This window comes from Vombatus ursinus, unplaced genomic scaffold, assembly GCF_900497805.2.
Source record: "Vombatus ursinus unplaced genomic scaffold, bare-nosed wombat genome assembly UNPS02003292.1, whole genome shotgun sequence".
NCBI classification, from domain to species: Eukaryota; Metazoa; Chordata; class Mammalia; order Diprotodontia; family Vombatidae; genus Vombatus; species Vombatus ursinus.
In genome coordinates, this window is record NW_020943070.1 from 4,801,331 (window position 1) to 4,819,748 (window position 18,418).

The 18,418-nt window shown below is 47.0% G+C and overlaps 1 protein-coding gene and 1 long non-coding RNA gene across 6 annotated transcripts in view; one reads left to right on the plus strand and one right to left on the minus strand.

Annotated features, from left to right (window-relative positions):
- LOC114049661 overlaps nucleotides 1-5,897 on the minus strand; it is a 9,786-nt gene extending 3,889 nt beyond the window's left edge. The window contains exon 1 of the long non-coding RNA XR_003569894.1: nucleotides 5,815-5,897. This is a non-coding gene — a long non-coding RNA (uncharacterized LOC114049661). The remainder of the gene's footprint in view (nucleotides 1-5,814) is intronic.
- TMPRSS6 (transmembrane serine protease 6) overlaps nucleotides 1,802-18,418 on the plus strand; it is a 55,266-nt gene continuing 38,649 nt past the window's right edge. Inside the window, exons 1-7 of one of the 5 annotated variants that reach the window (XM_027870924.1) lie at nucleotides 1,802-1,915; nucleotides 10,179-10,413; nucleotides 11,096-11,229; nucleotides 12,054-12,121; nucleotides 14,532-14,716; nucleotides 16,264-16,305; nucleotides 18,122-18,326. In XM_027870924.1, the coding sequence (XP_027726725.1) occupies nucleotides 10,188-10,413; nucleotides 11,096-11,229; nucleotides 12,054-12,121; nucleotides 14,532-14,716; nucleotides 16,264-16,305; nucleotides 18,122-18,326 (860 nt within the window). In that variant the 5' untranslated portion in view covers nucleotides 1,802-1,915; nucleotides 10,179-10,187. Of the gene's footprint in view, nucleotides 1,916-2,922; nucleotides 2,984-5,037; nucleotides 5,432-10,042; nucleotides 10,059-10,178; nucleotides 10,414-11,095; nucleotides 11,230-12,053; nucleotides 12,122-14,531; nucleotides 14,717-16,263; nucleotides 16,306-18,121; nucleotides 18,327-18,418 lie in introns of those variants that run through there. The other 4 variants (XM_027870933.1, XM_027870918.1, XM_027870943.1 and 1 more) reach the window with 4 other exon arrangements.

Consider the following 18,418-nt stretch of genomic DNA (forward strand, 5'->3'; position numbering starts at 1 on the left):
GAAGGAAGGAGGGAAGGAAAGAAGGAAGGAAGGAAGGAAAGAAGGAAGGAAGGAAGGAAAGAAGGAAGGAAGGAGGGAAGGAAAGAAGGAAGGAAGGAAGGAAAGAAGGAAGGAGGGAAGGAAAGAAGGAAAGAAGGAAGGAAGGAAAGAAGGAAGGAGGGGAAGGAGGGAGGGAAAAAGGAGGAGGGGGAGGGGAGGGAAGGGAGAGAGAAAGAAGCATTTATTCAGTGCTTTAAATATTAACTCCTAAGAATAAGAACTTTAACTGACATTTCCATTCCTCTCCTCAATATCTCAAATGGGGGACCTGTATGAAGCAGACACTCTTAAAGAGTTTGTTGAAGAAAACAAAACAAACCATTCTTAGGGCTTTTCTTTGGAATTCTCCTTGATTGGGGTAAAAGGTGAGCCTGCCTTGTATCATATTCTTCTCTTTAGCAAATAATATTCTAGAATCATGGAATGTCAGAACTGGGAGGGAGCTTAGAACAGGGAAGGTTGGAGCTGGGAGGGGCCTGAGGTCAGGGGATGTCAGGGCTGGGGATCCTCAGATTTAGAACTGAACTGACAGTGGAAATAATGTAATCCAAACCTGTCACTGTACTAAGAAGGAAAGCAGAATGGGGAGATGATTTTCCTGAGCCCAGAGGGCACAGCAGTGTCAGAGCCAGGACTAATGCTCGTGTCTCCCAGGTCTGGGCCAGTGCTGATCACTCTCCGGCCTTCCCAGGCGCCTCTCCTGACGGAGCAGAGCCGTCCACACCTCTGGGAGCCGCTGAAACTTTCACCGCTCCTCAGTCCATCCCCAGAGTTTTGTCTTCAATCCGAGGAGCTAGAAATAGGTTTGTTGGAATTGGGGGGGAGAGACTTCCTCGTGCCTATATTGGTGGCCCTTACACAATCAATGTGTCAGGAGGATTCGTGTTTATTCTGCAGAACTTTTAGAAAGAAGGCAGGGAGGTATGAGGCTAAACTGGGAGGTGGGAGGTCTGAGTTCAAATCCCCTCCCCCAACATCCAATACCTGTGCAACCTTGAGCAAGTCTCCTCTCTTTCATAGGCCTCAGTTTCCTCTTTTGTGAAATGAGGAAATTCATAAGGCCGTCCATTTAGGGATCTGAGGGACCTTAGGCAGCTTCAAGTACAACCTCTTTACTTTGCAGATGGAGAAACTGAGGTCCCTCCAGCTCTGTATCAAAGGATCCCTTGGCATTTGGGTTTGATTGCAAATTTGGCAACATTTTCAGTTCCCTAAAAACAAAAAAACCTTCCCTCGGGGTAGACAAATTTGGTTTTTTTAAATGTATTTTGATAATTCTAATTTAATAAAATTGGTTGGCTTTGTAATCCTATGTATTTCCTTTTATGCATTTAATAGCATGATTCCAAGAAGGGCTCCATAGGCTTTCCCAGACTGACTGCCTGTGGGGTCCAGGACACACAAGCAATTAAAATCTGTTCCTTTAAGCCCTGGCTTCCTGGCCTTTGGCTGTCCTTCAATAAGGGAAGGAAAGGATCAATGGCTCGCTGCCTCTCCCTTGTACCCTTAGTAGAGGGTTGAGGTTTATGTGGTCACCTGGGCTCTTGGCTGAGAACCCTGCCCCAGAGCTCCCTGGCCTGTTTGCAGAGGGGAGTGTTTGCACAAGCCAGGCTGGTTCTTTGTGACTCTCTATTCAAACATCAGCCTGACCTCTCTACTCCCTCCGTAAAGCCACGAGTCCCAGAATGGGTCTGGGGAGCTTTGGGGGAGAGCAGGGGAGGAGGGGTCTGTCATTCTTGGGGCCTCTGCTTGCAGCCCCCAGTTAGGCTCTCTGATGCTGCTTCCACCCCTACTCTCTGCTGAGCACTCACTCACGGGGCAAACGTAGACATCTCTTGTTGGCTTCGCCCACCACCCACTTCCTTTCCACTGTCAGGTAGGGGTTGTCCCTAAGGTGAGGGGGTGTCCCTTTGGGAATAGGTGGAGGGAGGGACTCACAATCATCCCTGAGTGGGGAGGGGAGGTTGTCTCTATGGGTTTGAGGAGGGAGGTGTGACACAATGCAAAGAGTAGAGGACCTGAAGTCAGGTTAGCTGGGTTCCATCCCTGTCTCTGACACTTACAACCTTTGTGATCTTAGACAAGTCTCCCAACCTCTTCGGGCCTTACTGTCTTCATCTGTCAAATGGAGGGTAGTTGGACTTAATGGCCTCTAAGGTCTCTCAGTTTCCTCATTTATATAAAAGTCTTCATAGCCTGTGAGGTCCCTGTTAGTTCTGGATCTACGAGCCTGGGAGCACAGGATTCTTACACATCTCCTCTGAGGCAAATGGAGGGTCCAAGGTTCTCTCTAGGGCAATAATGGGGATGGGCTGTAATATAGTAGTATATAATGGGGATGGGCTAATAGTTCCCAGGGCTATTCCTGAGGATGGGGGGAAGGGTTGACCCCAAGAGGGTAAGGACACTGAGGACCTTCCTAAGGTGAGGGAAGGACTCAGTGTTCTTCTCTGAGAGGGAAGGGGGAAAGGGGGAAGAGCTATTCCTAGGGGAAGGACAAGAACTATATTTATGAGAGTGCGGACTTCAGAGCCCTGTGGGGCTGGGATTGCTCTCCTTGGGTAAGGTTGGAAGTGTGGCAAGAAGCTGGAGCTGTGGAGAGAGAGATGCTGCAATAAACACCAGCCACTTTTCCCCTCCCTGCCCCAGGGGCACCTAGGACTTACTGTCAACGCTGACCAATACTCCTACCAATACCCTTGGGCCTTGGGAGAACTAGTCAACGCAGACAGACTTCAGAGGTCACCTAGTCCAGTCCCCTCACTGTGCAGATAAGAAAGTGGAAGCCCAGAGAGACGTGATTCAAGGTCATTCAAGGAGTTATTGTCTATTCATCAGACCGTGTGACTTAGAACCAGAAGGAATTGTGACCAGAAAGAAAATGCATCTTCCTCTCTTCTTTTGCAGAAGTGGGGCACTATGGGCATGGAGCACTGCATATAAGGTCAGGCCTGTTGAATTAATTTTTCTGTTTTTTATTTTACAAAAGATAGCTCACCTGATAGGAGAAGGGGAGCTATATATTTGGAAAAGAAAGTCATGGACAAGATTATAGACTGAAAGGGACTTCGAGTCCCTTGGAGTCAACCCCCTTATTTTAGAGATGAGGAAAGTGAGGCAACAGGGTTAAGTGACTTGCCCAGGGTCACACAGCTAGGAAGTGTCTGAGGCTGGATTTGAACTCAGGCCTTTCTTACTCCAGGCCTAGCGCCACTAGACCACCTAGTTGTCTACTTCCTGGCTGTGTGACCTGGGACGAGTCATTTAAACTCCGTAAACCCTTTTTCTTCATTTATAAAATGAATGGATTTCTAAGATTCCTCTTGGCTTCACATCCTATGGTCTGATGAATGGAGTACAGCTTTGTCTACCCTACTGAGCCTGTGGCCTTGGGAGACTGAACACCCATTGGACCATGGGAGAGACAAGGGACAGAAAAGCCTCTGTCCTCAAGGGGTTTATAGTCAAGCTAGGGAACAGGAGGATGAGAGAGGAAAAGAAAGACCAGGCAAGCAATAAGCCCTAGTGCCTAGTTTTCAGAGTTCGAGCCTATGATGCGGCCCCATACTCAACCCTCAGACTGAGACCCTTTGCTTGCCCTCTCTCCCACCCCAGCACAACAGAATTCATTCCCCCAGCAGTCCGAAGGGGTCCTGGCAGGGTTGAGGTGAGGGTCTCAGGCCAGGAGAAAAAACCCTACAAAGGGATCCGGGGGTCTTAAAATGAGGTTCCCAAACTTGCTTTTCTAATATTTTGATGACTGTGTTTCAATATGATTCATTTATTTTATGTATTTAAAAACCATGATTCTGAGATGGGATCCAAACTGCCTAAACCAAGACTTAGAAAAAGCTAAAGATTTTAGACTCTAATCTGTGACCAGTAAGGCCAGTGTGGCCAACAGTGGGGACTTGGAGACAGTTTGGGGTCAGGGAGCTGAGATTAGACAGAGGAGAGCCTAAAACTGGGTTACCCTTAGAGTCCCTGCCATACCTCCTCCTCGGCCTAGTCTGCCCCCCTCCCCCTTTTCTTCCTCCTCTCTTAGAAAAAGCCCCATGGAGTGGTGGAAAGGTTTCTGCCTTGCACTCAGAAGACGTGGATTCAAGTCCCACTTGGCACTTGTGTCACCCTGGATAAGTCACTTCTCTCTGGGCCTCAGTTTCCTTAGCTATAAAATGGGGATAAGCATCATACCTACCTCTCAAATGAGATCACAAAGATTAAATGTGTTGCCTAAAGAACTCCCATTTCTGTAGAATTATAAGGGTTACTGAACATTCTTCCCATAATAATACTGTGAAGTCAGCTCTGAGGGCACTGGTAAACCCATTTTACAGATGAGGAAGCTGAGACGAGAGAGAGGGGGCAGTATCTGCAGTCAGACACAGAAATGTGCCACTCAGGTTCCTCTGAACCAAGTTTCTCTGTACTGCACCCCCTTGTCTCTCCTAGCCCCCCATGGACAAGACTTCCTCATACATGAGTCTGAGGATATTTCAGCACACATGGATGCACATAGCCCAGCACACAAACACACACATACACACACACACACACACACACACATGCATACACACAGCAACAGCTAAAGCCAACTCTGTCAGCTCTGGCTTGGATTCACGGACCTCGGGTTAGGAAAATTCTATCTAGCTACGACGCCCAGAGGAATGATGCCATCGCCAGAATTTACCCTCTTGTCACTGCCTTCTCTGCAGCTTGGGACAGACTTTCTCATGTTTCTCCTCTGGGCTACATCCCTTAGATCTCAGCTACTGGGGTGGGTGGGGGGGGACTAGGCCAGGCCAGAGGAGAAAGCATTCTCCTAAGCCAGCCCAGCTGGGATGCACACACATGTGTAAAACAAGCTGGTAGGGCATGCCCCACCTCCTCACCCGCTTTGCCCATCCATCCACACACTCTGTACCTTTAGCCCCTCCTCGAACTCCTAATGGGACCAGGGAACAGCAGATGTAGCCAAGAACTCAAAGACATCACCAGGCAACAGGGGCTCCCCTGGGGGAGAATTTCAGTCTCCCCGCACCTGCCTTCCCCAGGGTGCCCATGGAGGGCAGGGGCGGGGGCTGGCTTCCTTCCCCAGCTGTTTATGGCATCAGCAAGCTGATCCCAGCCCCCTGGGGTCCCCCCCCCAGCCTTGGAGAAGCATGATATTCTCCGGGTGGCCCAGACTAGCAAAGAGAGTAGGAGGTGCTGGGCGTCATGGAGCCAGGGGCCCTGGGCCAGCAGGGACAAGGGCCGGAGCAAGAGGCCATGGTGTCCGGTCATTGATCTGGGGCCCAGGAGGAGGGGAGCAGGGGGAGAGACCTTGAGCCTGGACAAACAGGGCCTCCTGTGGCTTGCATTCTGGCCCAGCCCTACCTGTGGCTTACAAAAGGTAAGTCAGATTCTCTGGGAACCCCTTCCCTTCCTTCTCAGCGTCAGTGGGGGACAGAGGGGAAGCTGGGAGCCATATCCTTGCAGTGTCTTCTTCTCGGGAGTGGGAGGCAGTGTCCTTTCATGATCCAGCGTCTGCTGGGAACCCAGACCTATGTCCTCCTCTTTGCTCCCGGAGGAGAGGCCCCCCAGGGGCCTGCTACCCAGGAAGTGACCACAGACAAGAGGAAGGGGAAGTCTGAGAAGAGGCTGGTGGACGCTGAGGAAGGGGGAAGACAGAAGGGGCTTCAGTGAATGGGTGTTCTCAGGGGTCCTGAGGAGGGCAGAGGCACCGGAATGAATGGGGGAGGGACAGACGTGGCACAGAACAGAACAGGACAGAACCTTCGTCGTGATCGCGGCCAGGACTTCTTAACTGCTCTGGTGTGTCCAGGACCCCTTGGGCAGTCAGTCTGGCCAAACCTCTGAAGCCCTTCTCAGAATAATCTGCATAAAGGCATAAAATACAATGCACAGTTTTACAAAAGAAACCAGTTATATTGAAAAAAAAGACCAATGTGGCTTTCCCCATCCATGTTCCCAGACCCCTGAAGTCTACCCACAGAGCTCAGGAAAAAGTCCTGGTCTAACCCAGACCTCTCACTTGTCAGGTGAGGAAAGCAAGGCCCAGAGAGAGAAATGGAAACAAAGCTGAGCATCAGAAACTCTGACTTCAGATAGAGGCTCGCTTGCTACCTGTGCAACCATGGTGAAACCATTGGACTTTCCCAGGCCTCGGTCTCCCCATATGTAAAAAAAGGGCTGGACTAGATGGTCCCTGAGGCCACTTCTGGGACTGAGGCTTGGATGCTATGACTTTCCCAGGATGACAAAGGGAACCAGGGACAGACAGCCGTCCTCCTAACTTACAGTCACACTCGTTAGGCTTGTGAGCCCTGGATTAGGGGATGGGGGATAGTTCTGTGGCAACCATTTGACTGATCCTGCCAGGGACATGCCCCCCAGAGGTCACCTCTGGGAGAGGTGGCACAGCCCACGCCGCCATTGGCTCCCCAATCCCTCATTCATTTCATCAGATGCTGCCCATACCCACCCCCGCCGGCTGGGTGAAGTAGTGGTCTGTCCAGGCTTAACTATACCCACTGGCCTAATCCCACTTACTGGCCTGAATCTGCCGGGCACAGCAGCTCTCACCCAAGTGCCCATGAGGGTGGGACGGGACCTAGCGCTGTCTCCCTCCAAGTCCTTCATTTTAGAGACAAGAACCTGAGGCCTGGGGAGGTTGAATGACCTAAGAGCCGTGAAGATAGTAAGTGGTAGAGACAGATTCAAACCCAGGTCCTCAGATGCCAAATCTAGCCCTTTTTCTACTCTATTGCACTCTCACAGGAAAGGGGAGCGGGCCTCGAGGCTAGAGCTTTTATAAGCCAATCATCAGAGCATACACATGACACACATGTGTATGTGTACATATATACATGCATGCATGACATTTCCATGTCCTGTCCTGAATAGAAAGCCAGGAAGAATTGAGTGAAAGTTCTATCCCTAATGCATGTGGGTTGTGTGTGACCCCGGGCAAATTACTGAACGTCCCAATGCACCAGGCGACTAAGACCATAAATTGCAAAGAAAGTGCCAGTCTGCCTTCAGGAGGGGACTTTCCCCACTTGGACGTTCCCTGTACCAATGAGATCACAAGTCAGTCTCTATGGATGTGCATGTGCATGTGTATTGTGTGCATGTATGCTGTGTGCATGTGTATTGTGTACTTGTGTGTCCATGTGTGCACACATGTGTGTGAGAGCATGTATGTATATATAAATGCATCTATGTGTATATATTTATGTTTGTTTATGTACAAGTATATGTATGTGTACGTGTATGTGTATGTATTGTGAATGTGTATGTAGGTAAATGTGTATTATATGTGTATAAGTGTGTTGTGCATGTTATATATGTGCACATGTATATGTATACATACGTAATATCATATCTATTGTATTGAAGAAATTAAAAGGATTCTGTATTATTTTCTAATTGACCCTATTCTGTATTGCTGTCCCATTTTCCCTCTGCATTAGTTTAAAGATAAAACAAAAACTGTTATCTCCCATACCTTATCTTTGAAGACCTCCAAGCTGACCTGATATATTTTCACAAGGTATAGTGTCTGTCTTTGCCTGTCCTTGCACAATTAAGGAGGATTTTGTCTTCCTAACAAACTCTTGTAGGCACCAGGGGGTCTGTTAACTCAGGTTAAGTAACGAGGTCTGCAAGATGCCGATGGGTTCCATAAAACAATGAACACTTCTTAATTGTCAGAAAAGGGTGGTTACTAGCCCAAAGCAGGTTTTAGCCGCTTTCTTCAAAATAACCAGTCATGTTGTCCCTATCCCCCAGATGCTGTCCGCTCTGCAACCAAATACGTCGTCTTCCCCACCTACCCAACTCTGTGCTCCCCAAAACTATATTAAAGCTGGTGAGCCCTAGGTCAGGATCTTTGGTCGTTGAGAGAAGCCATTGACCCGATTTATGATAGCTTAACTGATATGTCAATCACGCTTGGACCATTGTCTTTCAGCATGCCTGAATTTTCTAACAAAATAATGTGTGTATCTGTAAGTGTATGTACATGTCTATATATGTATGGATAATATAGAATATGTTATAGACATATGTGTGTGCATGTTATGTATGTGTATGTGTGTGTTTGTTCCCCAAACACTCTATAAACAGATAATGTAGAGTTAACCCTCTTTTTGCAGATGAGAAAACTGAGCCTCAGAACTAGAAGAAGAGTGCTGGGGGCCCAGTCAGAACTTCAGGGACTTGGTGTTCCTGGCTTTTAGCTTAGCGCTCTTTCCTTTCCACCAGATATCAAGGATTTTTTTTCTAAATCATCAACTTCTTGACCAAAAACCAAGGCCCATTCCCAGATTTGGGGCCTGCAGGGAGCAGAACCAGCCAGGCTCCCTCCCTTTCCAGGGTTCTTGCCTGTTCATCCCCATCACCCCTCTATGGAGTAGCCAAACCAGCTGTCTTGCTGTTTTCTGGAGATCTCCCACCTCCATGCCTTTTCGTGGGCTCCCTCTGACTTTTAGAACCTCTAGCTTCCCTTCAGAGCTCAGGTCATATACCACCTCCTAGGGGAAGACCATGCTGATTCCACCCCCTTCCAAGTTTCTAGCACCCTTCCCCAGAAATAGTCATCTGCACTGGAGATTTCATCAGCATAGATTTCATCCTGGTATGAAAACACCCTCTACCGAGGCAGATGGCACCTCCTTGGCAGCTTAGAGCCAGAGAGTTGTCCGGGCCTGAGAAGCGGTCACCTGTGGGTCAGAAACAAGATTAGAACTCAGGTCTTCTCATCTCCAAGGTTAGCCATCTATCCAGGAGACTGTGTAGCTCTCCACCCAAGTTACTTTATATGTATTTTGTTTTTAATTTTCTGTGTATACCGTGTCCCCCTGCCTCTCCCACCCCAGTATAATGTAAACACTTTGAGGACAGGAATGATTTCAGTTTTGTCCTTGGATTCCCAGCACCTGCGAAGTGCCCAGCACTTTAGTGATGGGGAACTCTGAGAAAAAGACAGGTGCCTTGTCCTCAAGCAGCTCAGAGTCTAGGTGGGGAGTCAAGAATTATAGGTGGGGCACAACAGAGAACAAAACAAGGAGGGTTAGACTCAGGAGACAGAATGGTGTGGTGGACAGAGCTTTAGATCTAGGTTCAGGTAAGACCTGAGTTCAAATCCCACAATCTCCTCTGATATTTGCCAGCTGGACAGTCATGTTTCAGAGTTTCAGTTTCCTCATTTTTGAAAGTGGGATTAAGATGCTCAAAGCATCTACCTCACAGGGCTGCTGTGAAAATGATTTTAGAGCTTTGTAAGCCTTGAAGGATAGTTATTTCTGAGGCCCAGGTGAGATGTCCCTTATAATCAGGCAGAACTCAGATGTTACTTATAGTATCAAAGTTGCCTGGGGTACTGAGGAAGGATGAAAAATATTGGAAGAGCTGCTGTGGTAATGGGAGAATGCATTGATTAGGGAGATGTAAAAGTATTGCTTTGCTATGGTGAGGGCCCAGATGAGGTTATGTAACACAAATTTGCAATGGACCCAGTTAGCACAAATTAATGATTTTCACCAGTTTTGTTCAGCAGTGCATGACCAGGAAGGTGGGAATGATCCAAGGCTGAGACTTGGCAGTATAAGGCCGGTCATAGGATAAGGGAACCCAGACTCAGAAAGATGAGGACAACCTAGAGTTCAGCTGATTCACTTACGGGGTCAAGATAGGGAAAGGAGGCGAGTATGGCCAGTGCAAGGGTGATGGCCTGGGAAAGAACTGAGAGGCCTGGAGGTTAAGGTATGAATGAAGAACAGCATTCAGGGTTGCAAGACAGAAGGAGGAGCAGAATGACAACACATTGTGATCAGATATGGGAATTTGAGAGTTCTTGAACGTTGAAGTGGAACACATGGGTGATGGCCTACTGTGGAAACAGTGTTAGACTGAGAGTCAGAAATTCTTGGATCCTCACAATTTGTGAAGTAGGTACTTGTGATATTGTTGTCACTTTGCAGATGAAGAAACTGAGTCACAGAAAAGACACACAGGTAGTGTCAAAGTCAGAATTTGAATCCAGATCCTTTGACTTCTTTCTACCATTGGCACATGTGAGCCATTGGGGCTGTTCAGTCTGTCTCCCCTTAATGCTCCTTCTTCTGTTTCGCCAGAAGTCCAGGATGGAGGATGAACAACAGAGGGGCAATGGACAGGCAGTCCAAGGGCAGTTATATGGAGTGGACATGGAGGAGCCAGGGTTCAACCAAAGAGGCCAGAACCCAGTTGGGAAGGAGAAAGCCACTGACGACCCCAAGAGAAGAAGACGGGATTACATGCGTCTGGCCCCTGTGTGGCTTGCTCTGCTGATGTTGGCAGCAGGTGGAGTCCTGCTCTGGTATTTCCTAGGTAACTAAAGGCTAAGACGTTGGGGGTAGGGATGAGAGCTGTAACCAACATATGGCAAATGGAGGTTTGTCACAGGGTGCTGGGGTCTAGGGTGGTGCGTTTCCTCTCTGACAGAATGGACAGTGTGAAGCTCGCACCTGTCCCCAGCTAGTACCTACAGGGTTCTATGATGGTGGTACCCCTTCCCAGGTCACCTTCTTCCTCCATCCCTAAGCCCCACCAATTTTCTCTGGGATAAGTAGCCTCCCCACCATAGGTTTGTCGTTGTGCCTTCCAGGTCACCTCCCCACTTGAATTTTCCCCATGGGCAGTGATGGCTAGTTTCAGCTCTAATGGCCACAGGGGTCATTATAATTGGGGATCTTTTATTCATCTGTTGGCCAAAACCTGAGAGAGAAGAACTGGGAAAGTTGACCCTGAAGGTCAAGGATAAACACGCTTGATTGGTGTAGCTTAAGCTAGGTAGAGGTAGAGCTGAGTAGTGGCAGTTACAAGGAAGCAGATTCTGTGTTGAGATAAGGGAAGTCTTCAGAACAGTAAGAGCTGTCCAACAATGGAGGAGACTGCTGTGGGAGTTAGAACTTTCTCCGTCACTGGAAGTGTTTGAGACTTAATGAACACTTTCAAAACTTCCTCATCCCCCCCACCAATGCCAGGCTAACACCTAGCTCTGTTTTGGCAGGATACAAGAGAGAGGCGACTGTCAGCCAGTTGTACTCAGGCAGTCTCCGGGTGCTCAATCGCCACTTTTCCTTGGACCTTTCCCGCCGGGAATCCAGTGCCTTCCGCAGCGAAACTGCCAAAGCCCAGAAGATGGTAGGAAAAGGATGAAAGAGGGAAAAAGATGGGTGAGAACAGGTGGTTCTATGAGGTGGGCTGGACAGGACTAATGGATCTGCAATATAGACTGGACAGGAAGGTGGGATGAAAACTAATGTCTGTGATGTGAACTGCCCAAGACAGAGAGGTAAAAAAATAAGTCTGAGAAATGAGTTGGGAAGGCATGGGCTGGCATCTTGGAAGAGGATGGCAAGGAACCAAGTCTTTTCATGACAATCAGAGATTCAATTTGAGTGCCCCCTATGTGCTAGGCACTGGTGAGAGAGGAGGAAACAGATAGAATGAGATGTAGTCTTTGATCTAGAAGCAGGATTAGAATCACAAGGGTCCAAAGATGCTTGCAAAGGTATGTATGAATGAGTGGAGGCTAAGAGAGGGTTTGGCATGTCCATAAGTGCTGAGGATTGAGAACCACCCATGGGATACATAGAGCTGAAGGGGATAAATCAGGAAGGGTTTCATGGAATGGACAAAGTGGAGCAGGGAGGGGTGTGGTAGAGCCAAGATTGTTACAACTACAGTGTGAGCCTTTGCACCTCAGAAACAGCCTTGATCAAGGCTTGGTTTATTGTTTCATTGGTTGTCTAGACTTAAGAAAGTGTTAATAATGCAAATTAAACTTAGAAGTGTCTCGTGCATACAATCCCCCACCCCCACCCTAAAACTGGTTGTTAAATATTTACTAGCACACACCTGGGGAGAGGACTATGAGACCAGGAAACAGCAGTCAGGCATGGGAGAAAGTTCCGGGTGGAGTGTGTGGGTGTGAAGGGAATGACAAATGAGATTTCTCTTCCCAGCTTAAGGACCTCATCTTTGCCACCCGCCTAGCCCCATACTACAATTCAAGCACGGTGTATGCATTTGGGTGAGTAACGGACCCCCTCGTCTCCAGTCCCCTCTTAGGTGGATACAGTCTAGAACCATTAAAGCTGGAAAGGATCTGAGAGATCATCTTATGTAAAGCTCCCAGCTAGCCTACCCTGGGTCTCTCAATGCCCTCCTTGGTTCAGAGGAACATCCCACTGAATTGACAAGGTTTTGAAGGCAATAGTAGGACCTATAGATGGTAGGATCAATTACTGTTCTGGAAAGGACCTCAGAGGTCATTCAATCCAATGCCCTAATTTTATAAATGAGGAAACTGGGACCCAGAGAAATTAACTGATCAATCCAAGGTCACCGAGGCAGTAAGTGGCTGAACGGGGATTTGAACCACAATTCCCTGACTCTAAATCCAGTATTTTTCCATTATTCCACATTGCTCCTCAATGAGCGATCAGACTCCAAATATGAAACAGTTTTTGATGTTTCAGATACCCTCTAGAATCCAGAGGTTCTTAACCTGAGGTCCATGAACTTCTATAAGAATTTAATAACTATATTTTACTATAATTGGTTCCTTTCAAATTCTTTGCATGCATTTACAAACATAATTCTGAGGAAGCTCCATAGACTTCACCAGCATGACAGCCAGAGGAATCCATGACACAAAAAAGTAAAGAGCTCCTGACCAAACCAAACTCCTTAATGGACAGAGGAAGAAAAGGAGGATGGGAAGGGTTAGGTGACTTACTTAAAGTCCTCCCAAAATTACTTTGCATTTACTTTGTATGTATTTTCCATTTACTTATCTGAGGATATGTTTCCCCCAGTAGGACATAAACTCTTTGAGGACAGGGATTGTGTTCTTTTTGTCTTTTGACTCCAGTGTCCAACACAGTTTGTAGGATCATATATTTAGAGCTAGAAGGGAGCTTGGAGGACATCTAATTCAACCTCTCATAGGACCATAGGCTAATAGCTGTAAAGGTCCAGCCTCCCTCACTTTACAAATGAAGAAAATGAAGCCCCCACCACCACTGAGGTTAATTGATTCACCCAAGGTCATAGAAGTATTAACTGATAGAACCTAGATTCGAACCCATCTCCTCTACCTCTGAATTCAGCCATCTCTCCACAGTACCTCAGTGTGCCTGGCATATACCAGTCACCTAAAAATGTTTGTTGAATCAAATTAAATTGAAATGACTCTCCAGTGGCTAGTAAGTACCTGAGCTAGAACTTGATCACAAAATTCCCAGTGAAAATGATCTCATGATGTTTCAAGAGAAGCAAAATGTGTAGAGAGAGGGAGGCAAAATTTCTACTGTCCTCTGCCCTGCTCAGACCACATCTGGAGGACCAGGGTCATTTCTGGATGATGCATTTTAGGAAGGACATTGACAAGTTAGAGAGTATCCAGTGGAGAGCAAGCAGGATGATTTGGGAACTGGGAACCATGGCATGGAAGGATTGATGGAAGGAAGGAAGGCTGTTTAGCCTGGGGAATGATGTAACTTCGATCTCCAAATATTTGAAGGACCATTGGGTGGAAAGGTGATTGAATGTGTTCTGCTTGGCCCCAGACAGTAGAACTAAAACTGAGGGGTGGGAATTATAGGGGGCAGATTTTTGTCTCAATGTAAAAACATTTCCCCACAATTAGAGATGTCCCAAGGTTGAATAGGCTACCTTGTTCAGGACCATCCAGTAGTGAGCTTCTCACTCTGGGTGTGCACAGGCTGAATGACCACTCCTGAAACACATGATGGATAGTCTTTTTTCTTTTAGGTTTGCAGGAGGTAACTTCTAAAATTCTTTTCAAATTAATTTAACAAACATGTATTAAGCACCTGGGGTTTTCATAGTCCCATACAGCCTGAGTCCAAAAATCAAGGAACTTTTAAAGCTGGAAAGGCCCTCAAAACATAGAATGTAATATATTAGAAGAACTTTGGAATGTCAGAGGTGGGAGGGTCCTTAGAACAGAGAATGTCATAGTTAGAAGAGACTTTAGAACAGGGAATATCAGAGGTAGAAGGAGTCATAGAACATTCAATATCAGAGCTTGGAAGGACTTTAGAACATAGAATGACAGGGAGGAAATTTAGAACATAGAATGTAAAATCTGGAAGGGAACTTAGAACATGAGATGTTAGGACTAGAAAGGGTCTTGGGTATCATCTAGTCCTACCCCCCAATTTTATAGACGTAGAAACTGAGACACGAAAAAAGAGATAGGGTGAAGAAGTCCTAGAGGTATTGAATTTGAAAGTGATGTCAATATTCACTTTTCTGAGATCCCTTCCAGCTCTGCATCTGTCATTCTATGAATATTTTTATATTCTATACCCTTTTCCTGGGCTTATCTCACTGTCCTCCTCCTAGCATCCTAGACAATTTAAAGGATGAGGACGAGGAAGAGGTCAGGAAAATGTTGACTTCTTCCTCCTTAGGGAAGGGTCTCTGACCTGCTTCTTCTGGTTCATTCTCCAAATCCCTGAGAATTGCCGTCAGACGCTGACCCCCGATATTGTGAAGGAGGTGCTGGTGGAGCAGCTGCTGTCCAATGCCAACGAGACCAGTGGCACCCCTGAGCAGGAAGAGTATGAGGTGGACCCTGGGGGCCTTGTTCTTCTGGGTCAGTATGGTCAGGATGGGCTCAAAGACTGGAGGGGCCTGGGAGGGAATGGGGCAGTCTTCCTCTCACCCACATAACAAAATAAAGTTGACTAAGAAAAGGCAATGAAAGAATAATTGAGGAGAAAAGAGAATATCTGGGATGATTGGCACGAGGGAAGAGCTACATTTACTGGCACAGGAGCCAGGGCAATTTCCCCAGTCTTACCTTTACCTTGTACCTCTTTAGGCATTGAGCACAGTGCTCTGCACACTGTAGACACATCAGTATTGGATTGGACTGACAGGTGACATAGGTTCATTCATTCACTCAACAAATATTTTATTAAGCTCCTACTATTTCAGAGGATCAGGCCAGACCCCAAGGAAGGTACAATGCAGTTTAGGTAGAATTCAGCATCTGCCCTCATGAAGACTCTAGGAAATTCTTGAGCAAAGCATTAAGCTCTCATTGACTAAATGAGGGGAGTTAAAATAGGTTAGCCCAGCTGGTCCAGCAAGCGCCTCCTGGGAGCCTCTAACTATTGAGTCAATGAGTCACAGAATCCAAGAGCGGGACAGAACTTCAGAAGTCATCTACCCAAGCCCCATAGGAACAGGAATCTCTTCTGCCTATCTCTGGGAAGAGACCATTTAACTTCTGTTTAAAGCTCTCTACTGTTTGAAACTCTCTGCTGAAGGAGCACACTTCACTGTGTTTTGTTTTGTTTTTAACATCTCTAATTGCTAAGAAAGTTTTTTCCTTTTAAGATCATTGAGTTGGAAGGAACTTTGGAGAGTGTCTCTATTGGGTGGGTCTAGATAGGTGTGATGAGCTCCAAACTGTAAATCCTATAGTCTAGACCAACCCCTTCCTCTTACAAATGAGGAAATTGAGTCACAGAGAGGTGAAGAATGATTTGCCCAAGGTCATATGGGTACCAAATAGCAGATTTAAACCTCAGTTTTCAACTCCAAATCTCTCTCTCTCTCTCTCTCTCTCTCTCTGTCTCTCTCTCTCTCTCTCTCTCTGTCTCTCTGTCTCTCTCTCCCCCCCCCCCCCCCCCCCGCTCTTCAGTGTTGGGAAGTCCCACTGAGGAAAATCACTCCACTGATGTAATCATCACCTATTCTCTACCTTACAGCCTTAGAGGTTCCTCTGGGTCCTGAGAAATGAAGTGACTTGCCCAGGGCAACACAGCCTCTAAGTAACAGAAGCAAGACTTGAACCCAAATCTTCCTAACTCCAAGCTCACTTCTCTGCAGAAAACTTTCCTGTCTTCCTTCACCTAACCCCTAGTCCTTGCCCTCTAGGGCCAAGTTTGGCTTGAATCACAAGCCAGTCTGATTCTTTCGAAGAAATGTGGCTTTATGAGTCTAGAACAGGGGAGCAATTTGGTAAGAGAGGAAGGGTGAACCGAGGACAACGCATAAGGGGGAAGGATAAGTAGGATCCCTGCCCCCGAATGCACACATTGGGCTCCAGGTATAGCTGCTCTGAGTTTCATCTGATTTCATCTTCTTTGAGTTTTGCTTCCATTCATTTCTTCATTTGTTCCTTTTTAACAGAAACCAGTGTGAAAGACATAACTTTGCTGAATTCTACACTGGGTAGGCTTTTTTGTTTGTTTTCCTTTCTTTTTGAGTTTCCTTATTTTGTTTGGATGGGCTTCTGAGGAGCAAGGAGAGGTAGGGGAGGGTGCAGGACTCAGTGGGTGTGTAGCAGAGACATGCCTGGGGGTAGTGCCAGTGTAAGAAACCTAATGAACGTTGAGATACAGCTCACATGTGTGCATGGTCATGTATTTATGAGTTGAATGAAATATAGGTGTGTGTATACATGTATATCTGTGCCCGTTGGATGTCTAGATTTCCAAGTGTGTTCTCCTCCTCCTCCTCCTCCTCCTCTACCCCTCCTCCTCCCTCTTCTTTTTCTTCTTCTTCCCTCTATTTCTTCTCCTTCCCACCCTTACCTCCTCTCACTTCTATTGCCAAAAGTTCCTCTGTGAGCTGGGTGGCTGGGAGGAGAGCCAGATTGTTGATGTTAGCAAGGAACCAATCTTTGTGGTATGTGGTGTGGGGGTGTGAACGTGGGTTTGGGGTGGGGGTGGGGATATGGGGGTGGGTGTGGGACACACGCACATGCACACACACCATTTGTGTAAACAATTCAACCCACAATAATGTGTATGTAGCTCATATTAAGGACTCCACACAGGGTAGAGTATGGGTGTGTTCTTTGAGCATCGTAAACATCCACTCCCTTCCTCCAGAAATGTGTGCACGTGAAGAGGTGTGGGCCTACATTGCTTCTGTGAGATTGTGATACTTACTGCCACTTTCTGAGTGTGTGTGTATGGGGGGGTGGCATTGGAGGGAGAGGGCTGCATGGGGAGATTGCATTCTTTCTAGCGCTAATAACTGCAAGGTGGGTTAGGTAGTTTCTGCCTTACAACCCTGTGATCCAAGCAACTGAGAACGCAGCTTAAAATCTGTCCTTTTTAAATTTTTTAAAAAACATATATTTTTCAGGGAGCAAAGACTAAGACATTTGTATACCACAAAATAATAAAACAAAAAATGTATTACTATCTTGCAAAGAATGATAATTAGAAATAATTCCTGCAATTCTTTAAGACTTGCAAATCGCTATACACAACAATTTTGTGAAGAAGGTAGTATAAATATTATTATGCCTATTTTACAGAAAAGGAAACTGAGATTCTGGGAGGTTGAGTGTTTGCTCATGATTACTCAGCTAGTAAATGTCAGAGGCAGGATCTGAAACCAGATCTCCCAGCATGCTTTCTACTTTATTATACTGGGTGTAACTGTTTGATGTACAATTTAGAGCAAGGTTTTAAAAATATAAACACTTAGGTACAATCCAGGACCTTCTAGCTGAAGAGTCACAAGCAATTCACGAAGCCTTGCCCTCTATTTGTGTTGAAGCAGTTTGCTAACCTCCCTGAGGACAGATAGCCACACAGAGAGGAGAATGTGGGAAGGGAAAATGAAGACCTAGGCAGGACAGTCAGCCCTCCAGGTGGTCTTGTGTCCCAGTCAGGGGTGGTGTGCGTGTGCGTGTGTGGTGATCAGAGCCCACTGAGTGCTTTTCATTCATCAAAGGAAGGGAATCAAATTGGTCATGGGAGAAGACAGGAGGAAACTAGACAAGAAGTGAAAGGAGGCAGTGGGATGAATAAGCCAGGTTAAATGGAGAAGGAGCTGAGCAGGTAGATGAGACACAGGTAGAAATTAGAAGGGGGCTGAGGAATTGGGAGGCCTAACCCAGCATCTGCTTGACCTAGGAACTAACCGCACATGCTAACTAACCCCTGCTCTCCACCACACCCTCCCCATCTACCCAGGCAAGGCTCCCTCCTCAGGGCTAACAGGGGCCAGGGGTTCTATCTCCTCTCTCCAGGGTGCTACCGATATAGCTACATCAATGAAGGCCAGGTATATCGGCTCAAGGGCCCCGATCATCTTGCCTCTAGCTGCCTGTGGCACCTTCAGGGTCCCGAGGACCACATGATCAAGCTTCGACTGGAATGGACTCTGGCTGAGTGTCGGGACAGGCTGGCCATGTATGATGTCGCTGGACCCCTTGAGAGCCGTCTCATCACCTCGTGAGTTACCCCCTTTGCCCCGAGCTTGGGGAAGAATGAGGGACCAGGGGAAGGATAGCCCAATGGGCCAGGGATAGTTGAGAATAAGGGTC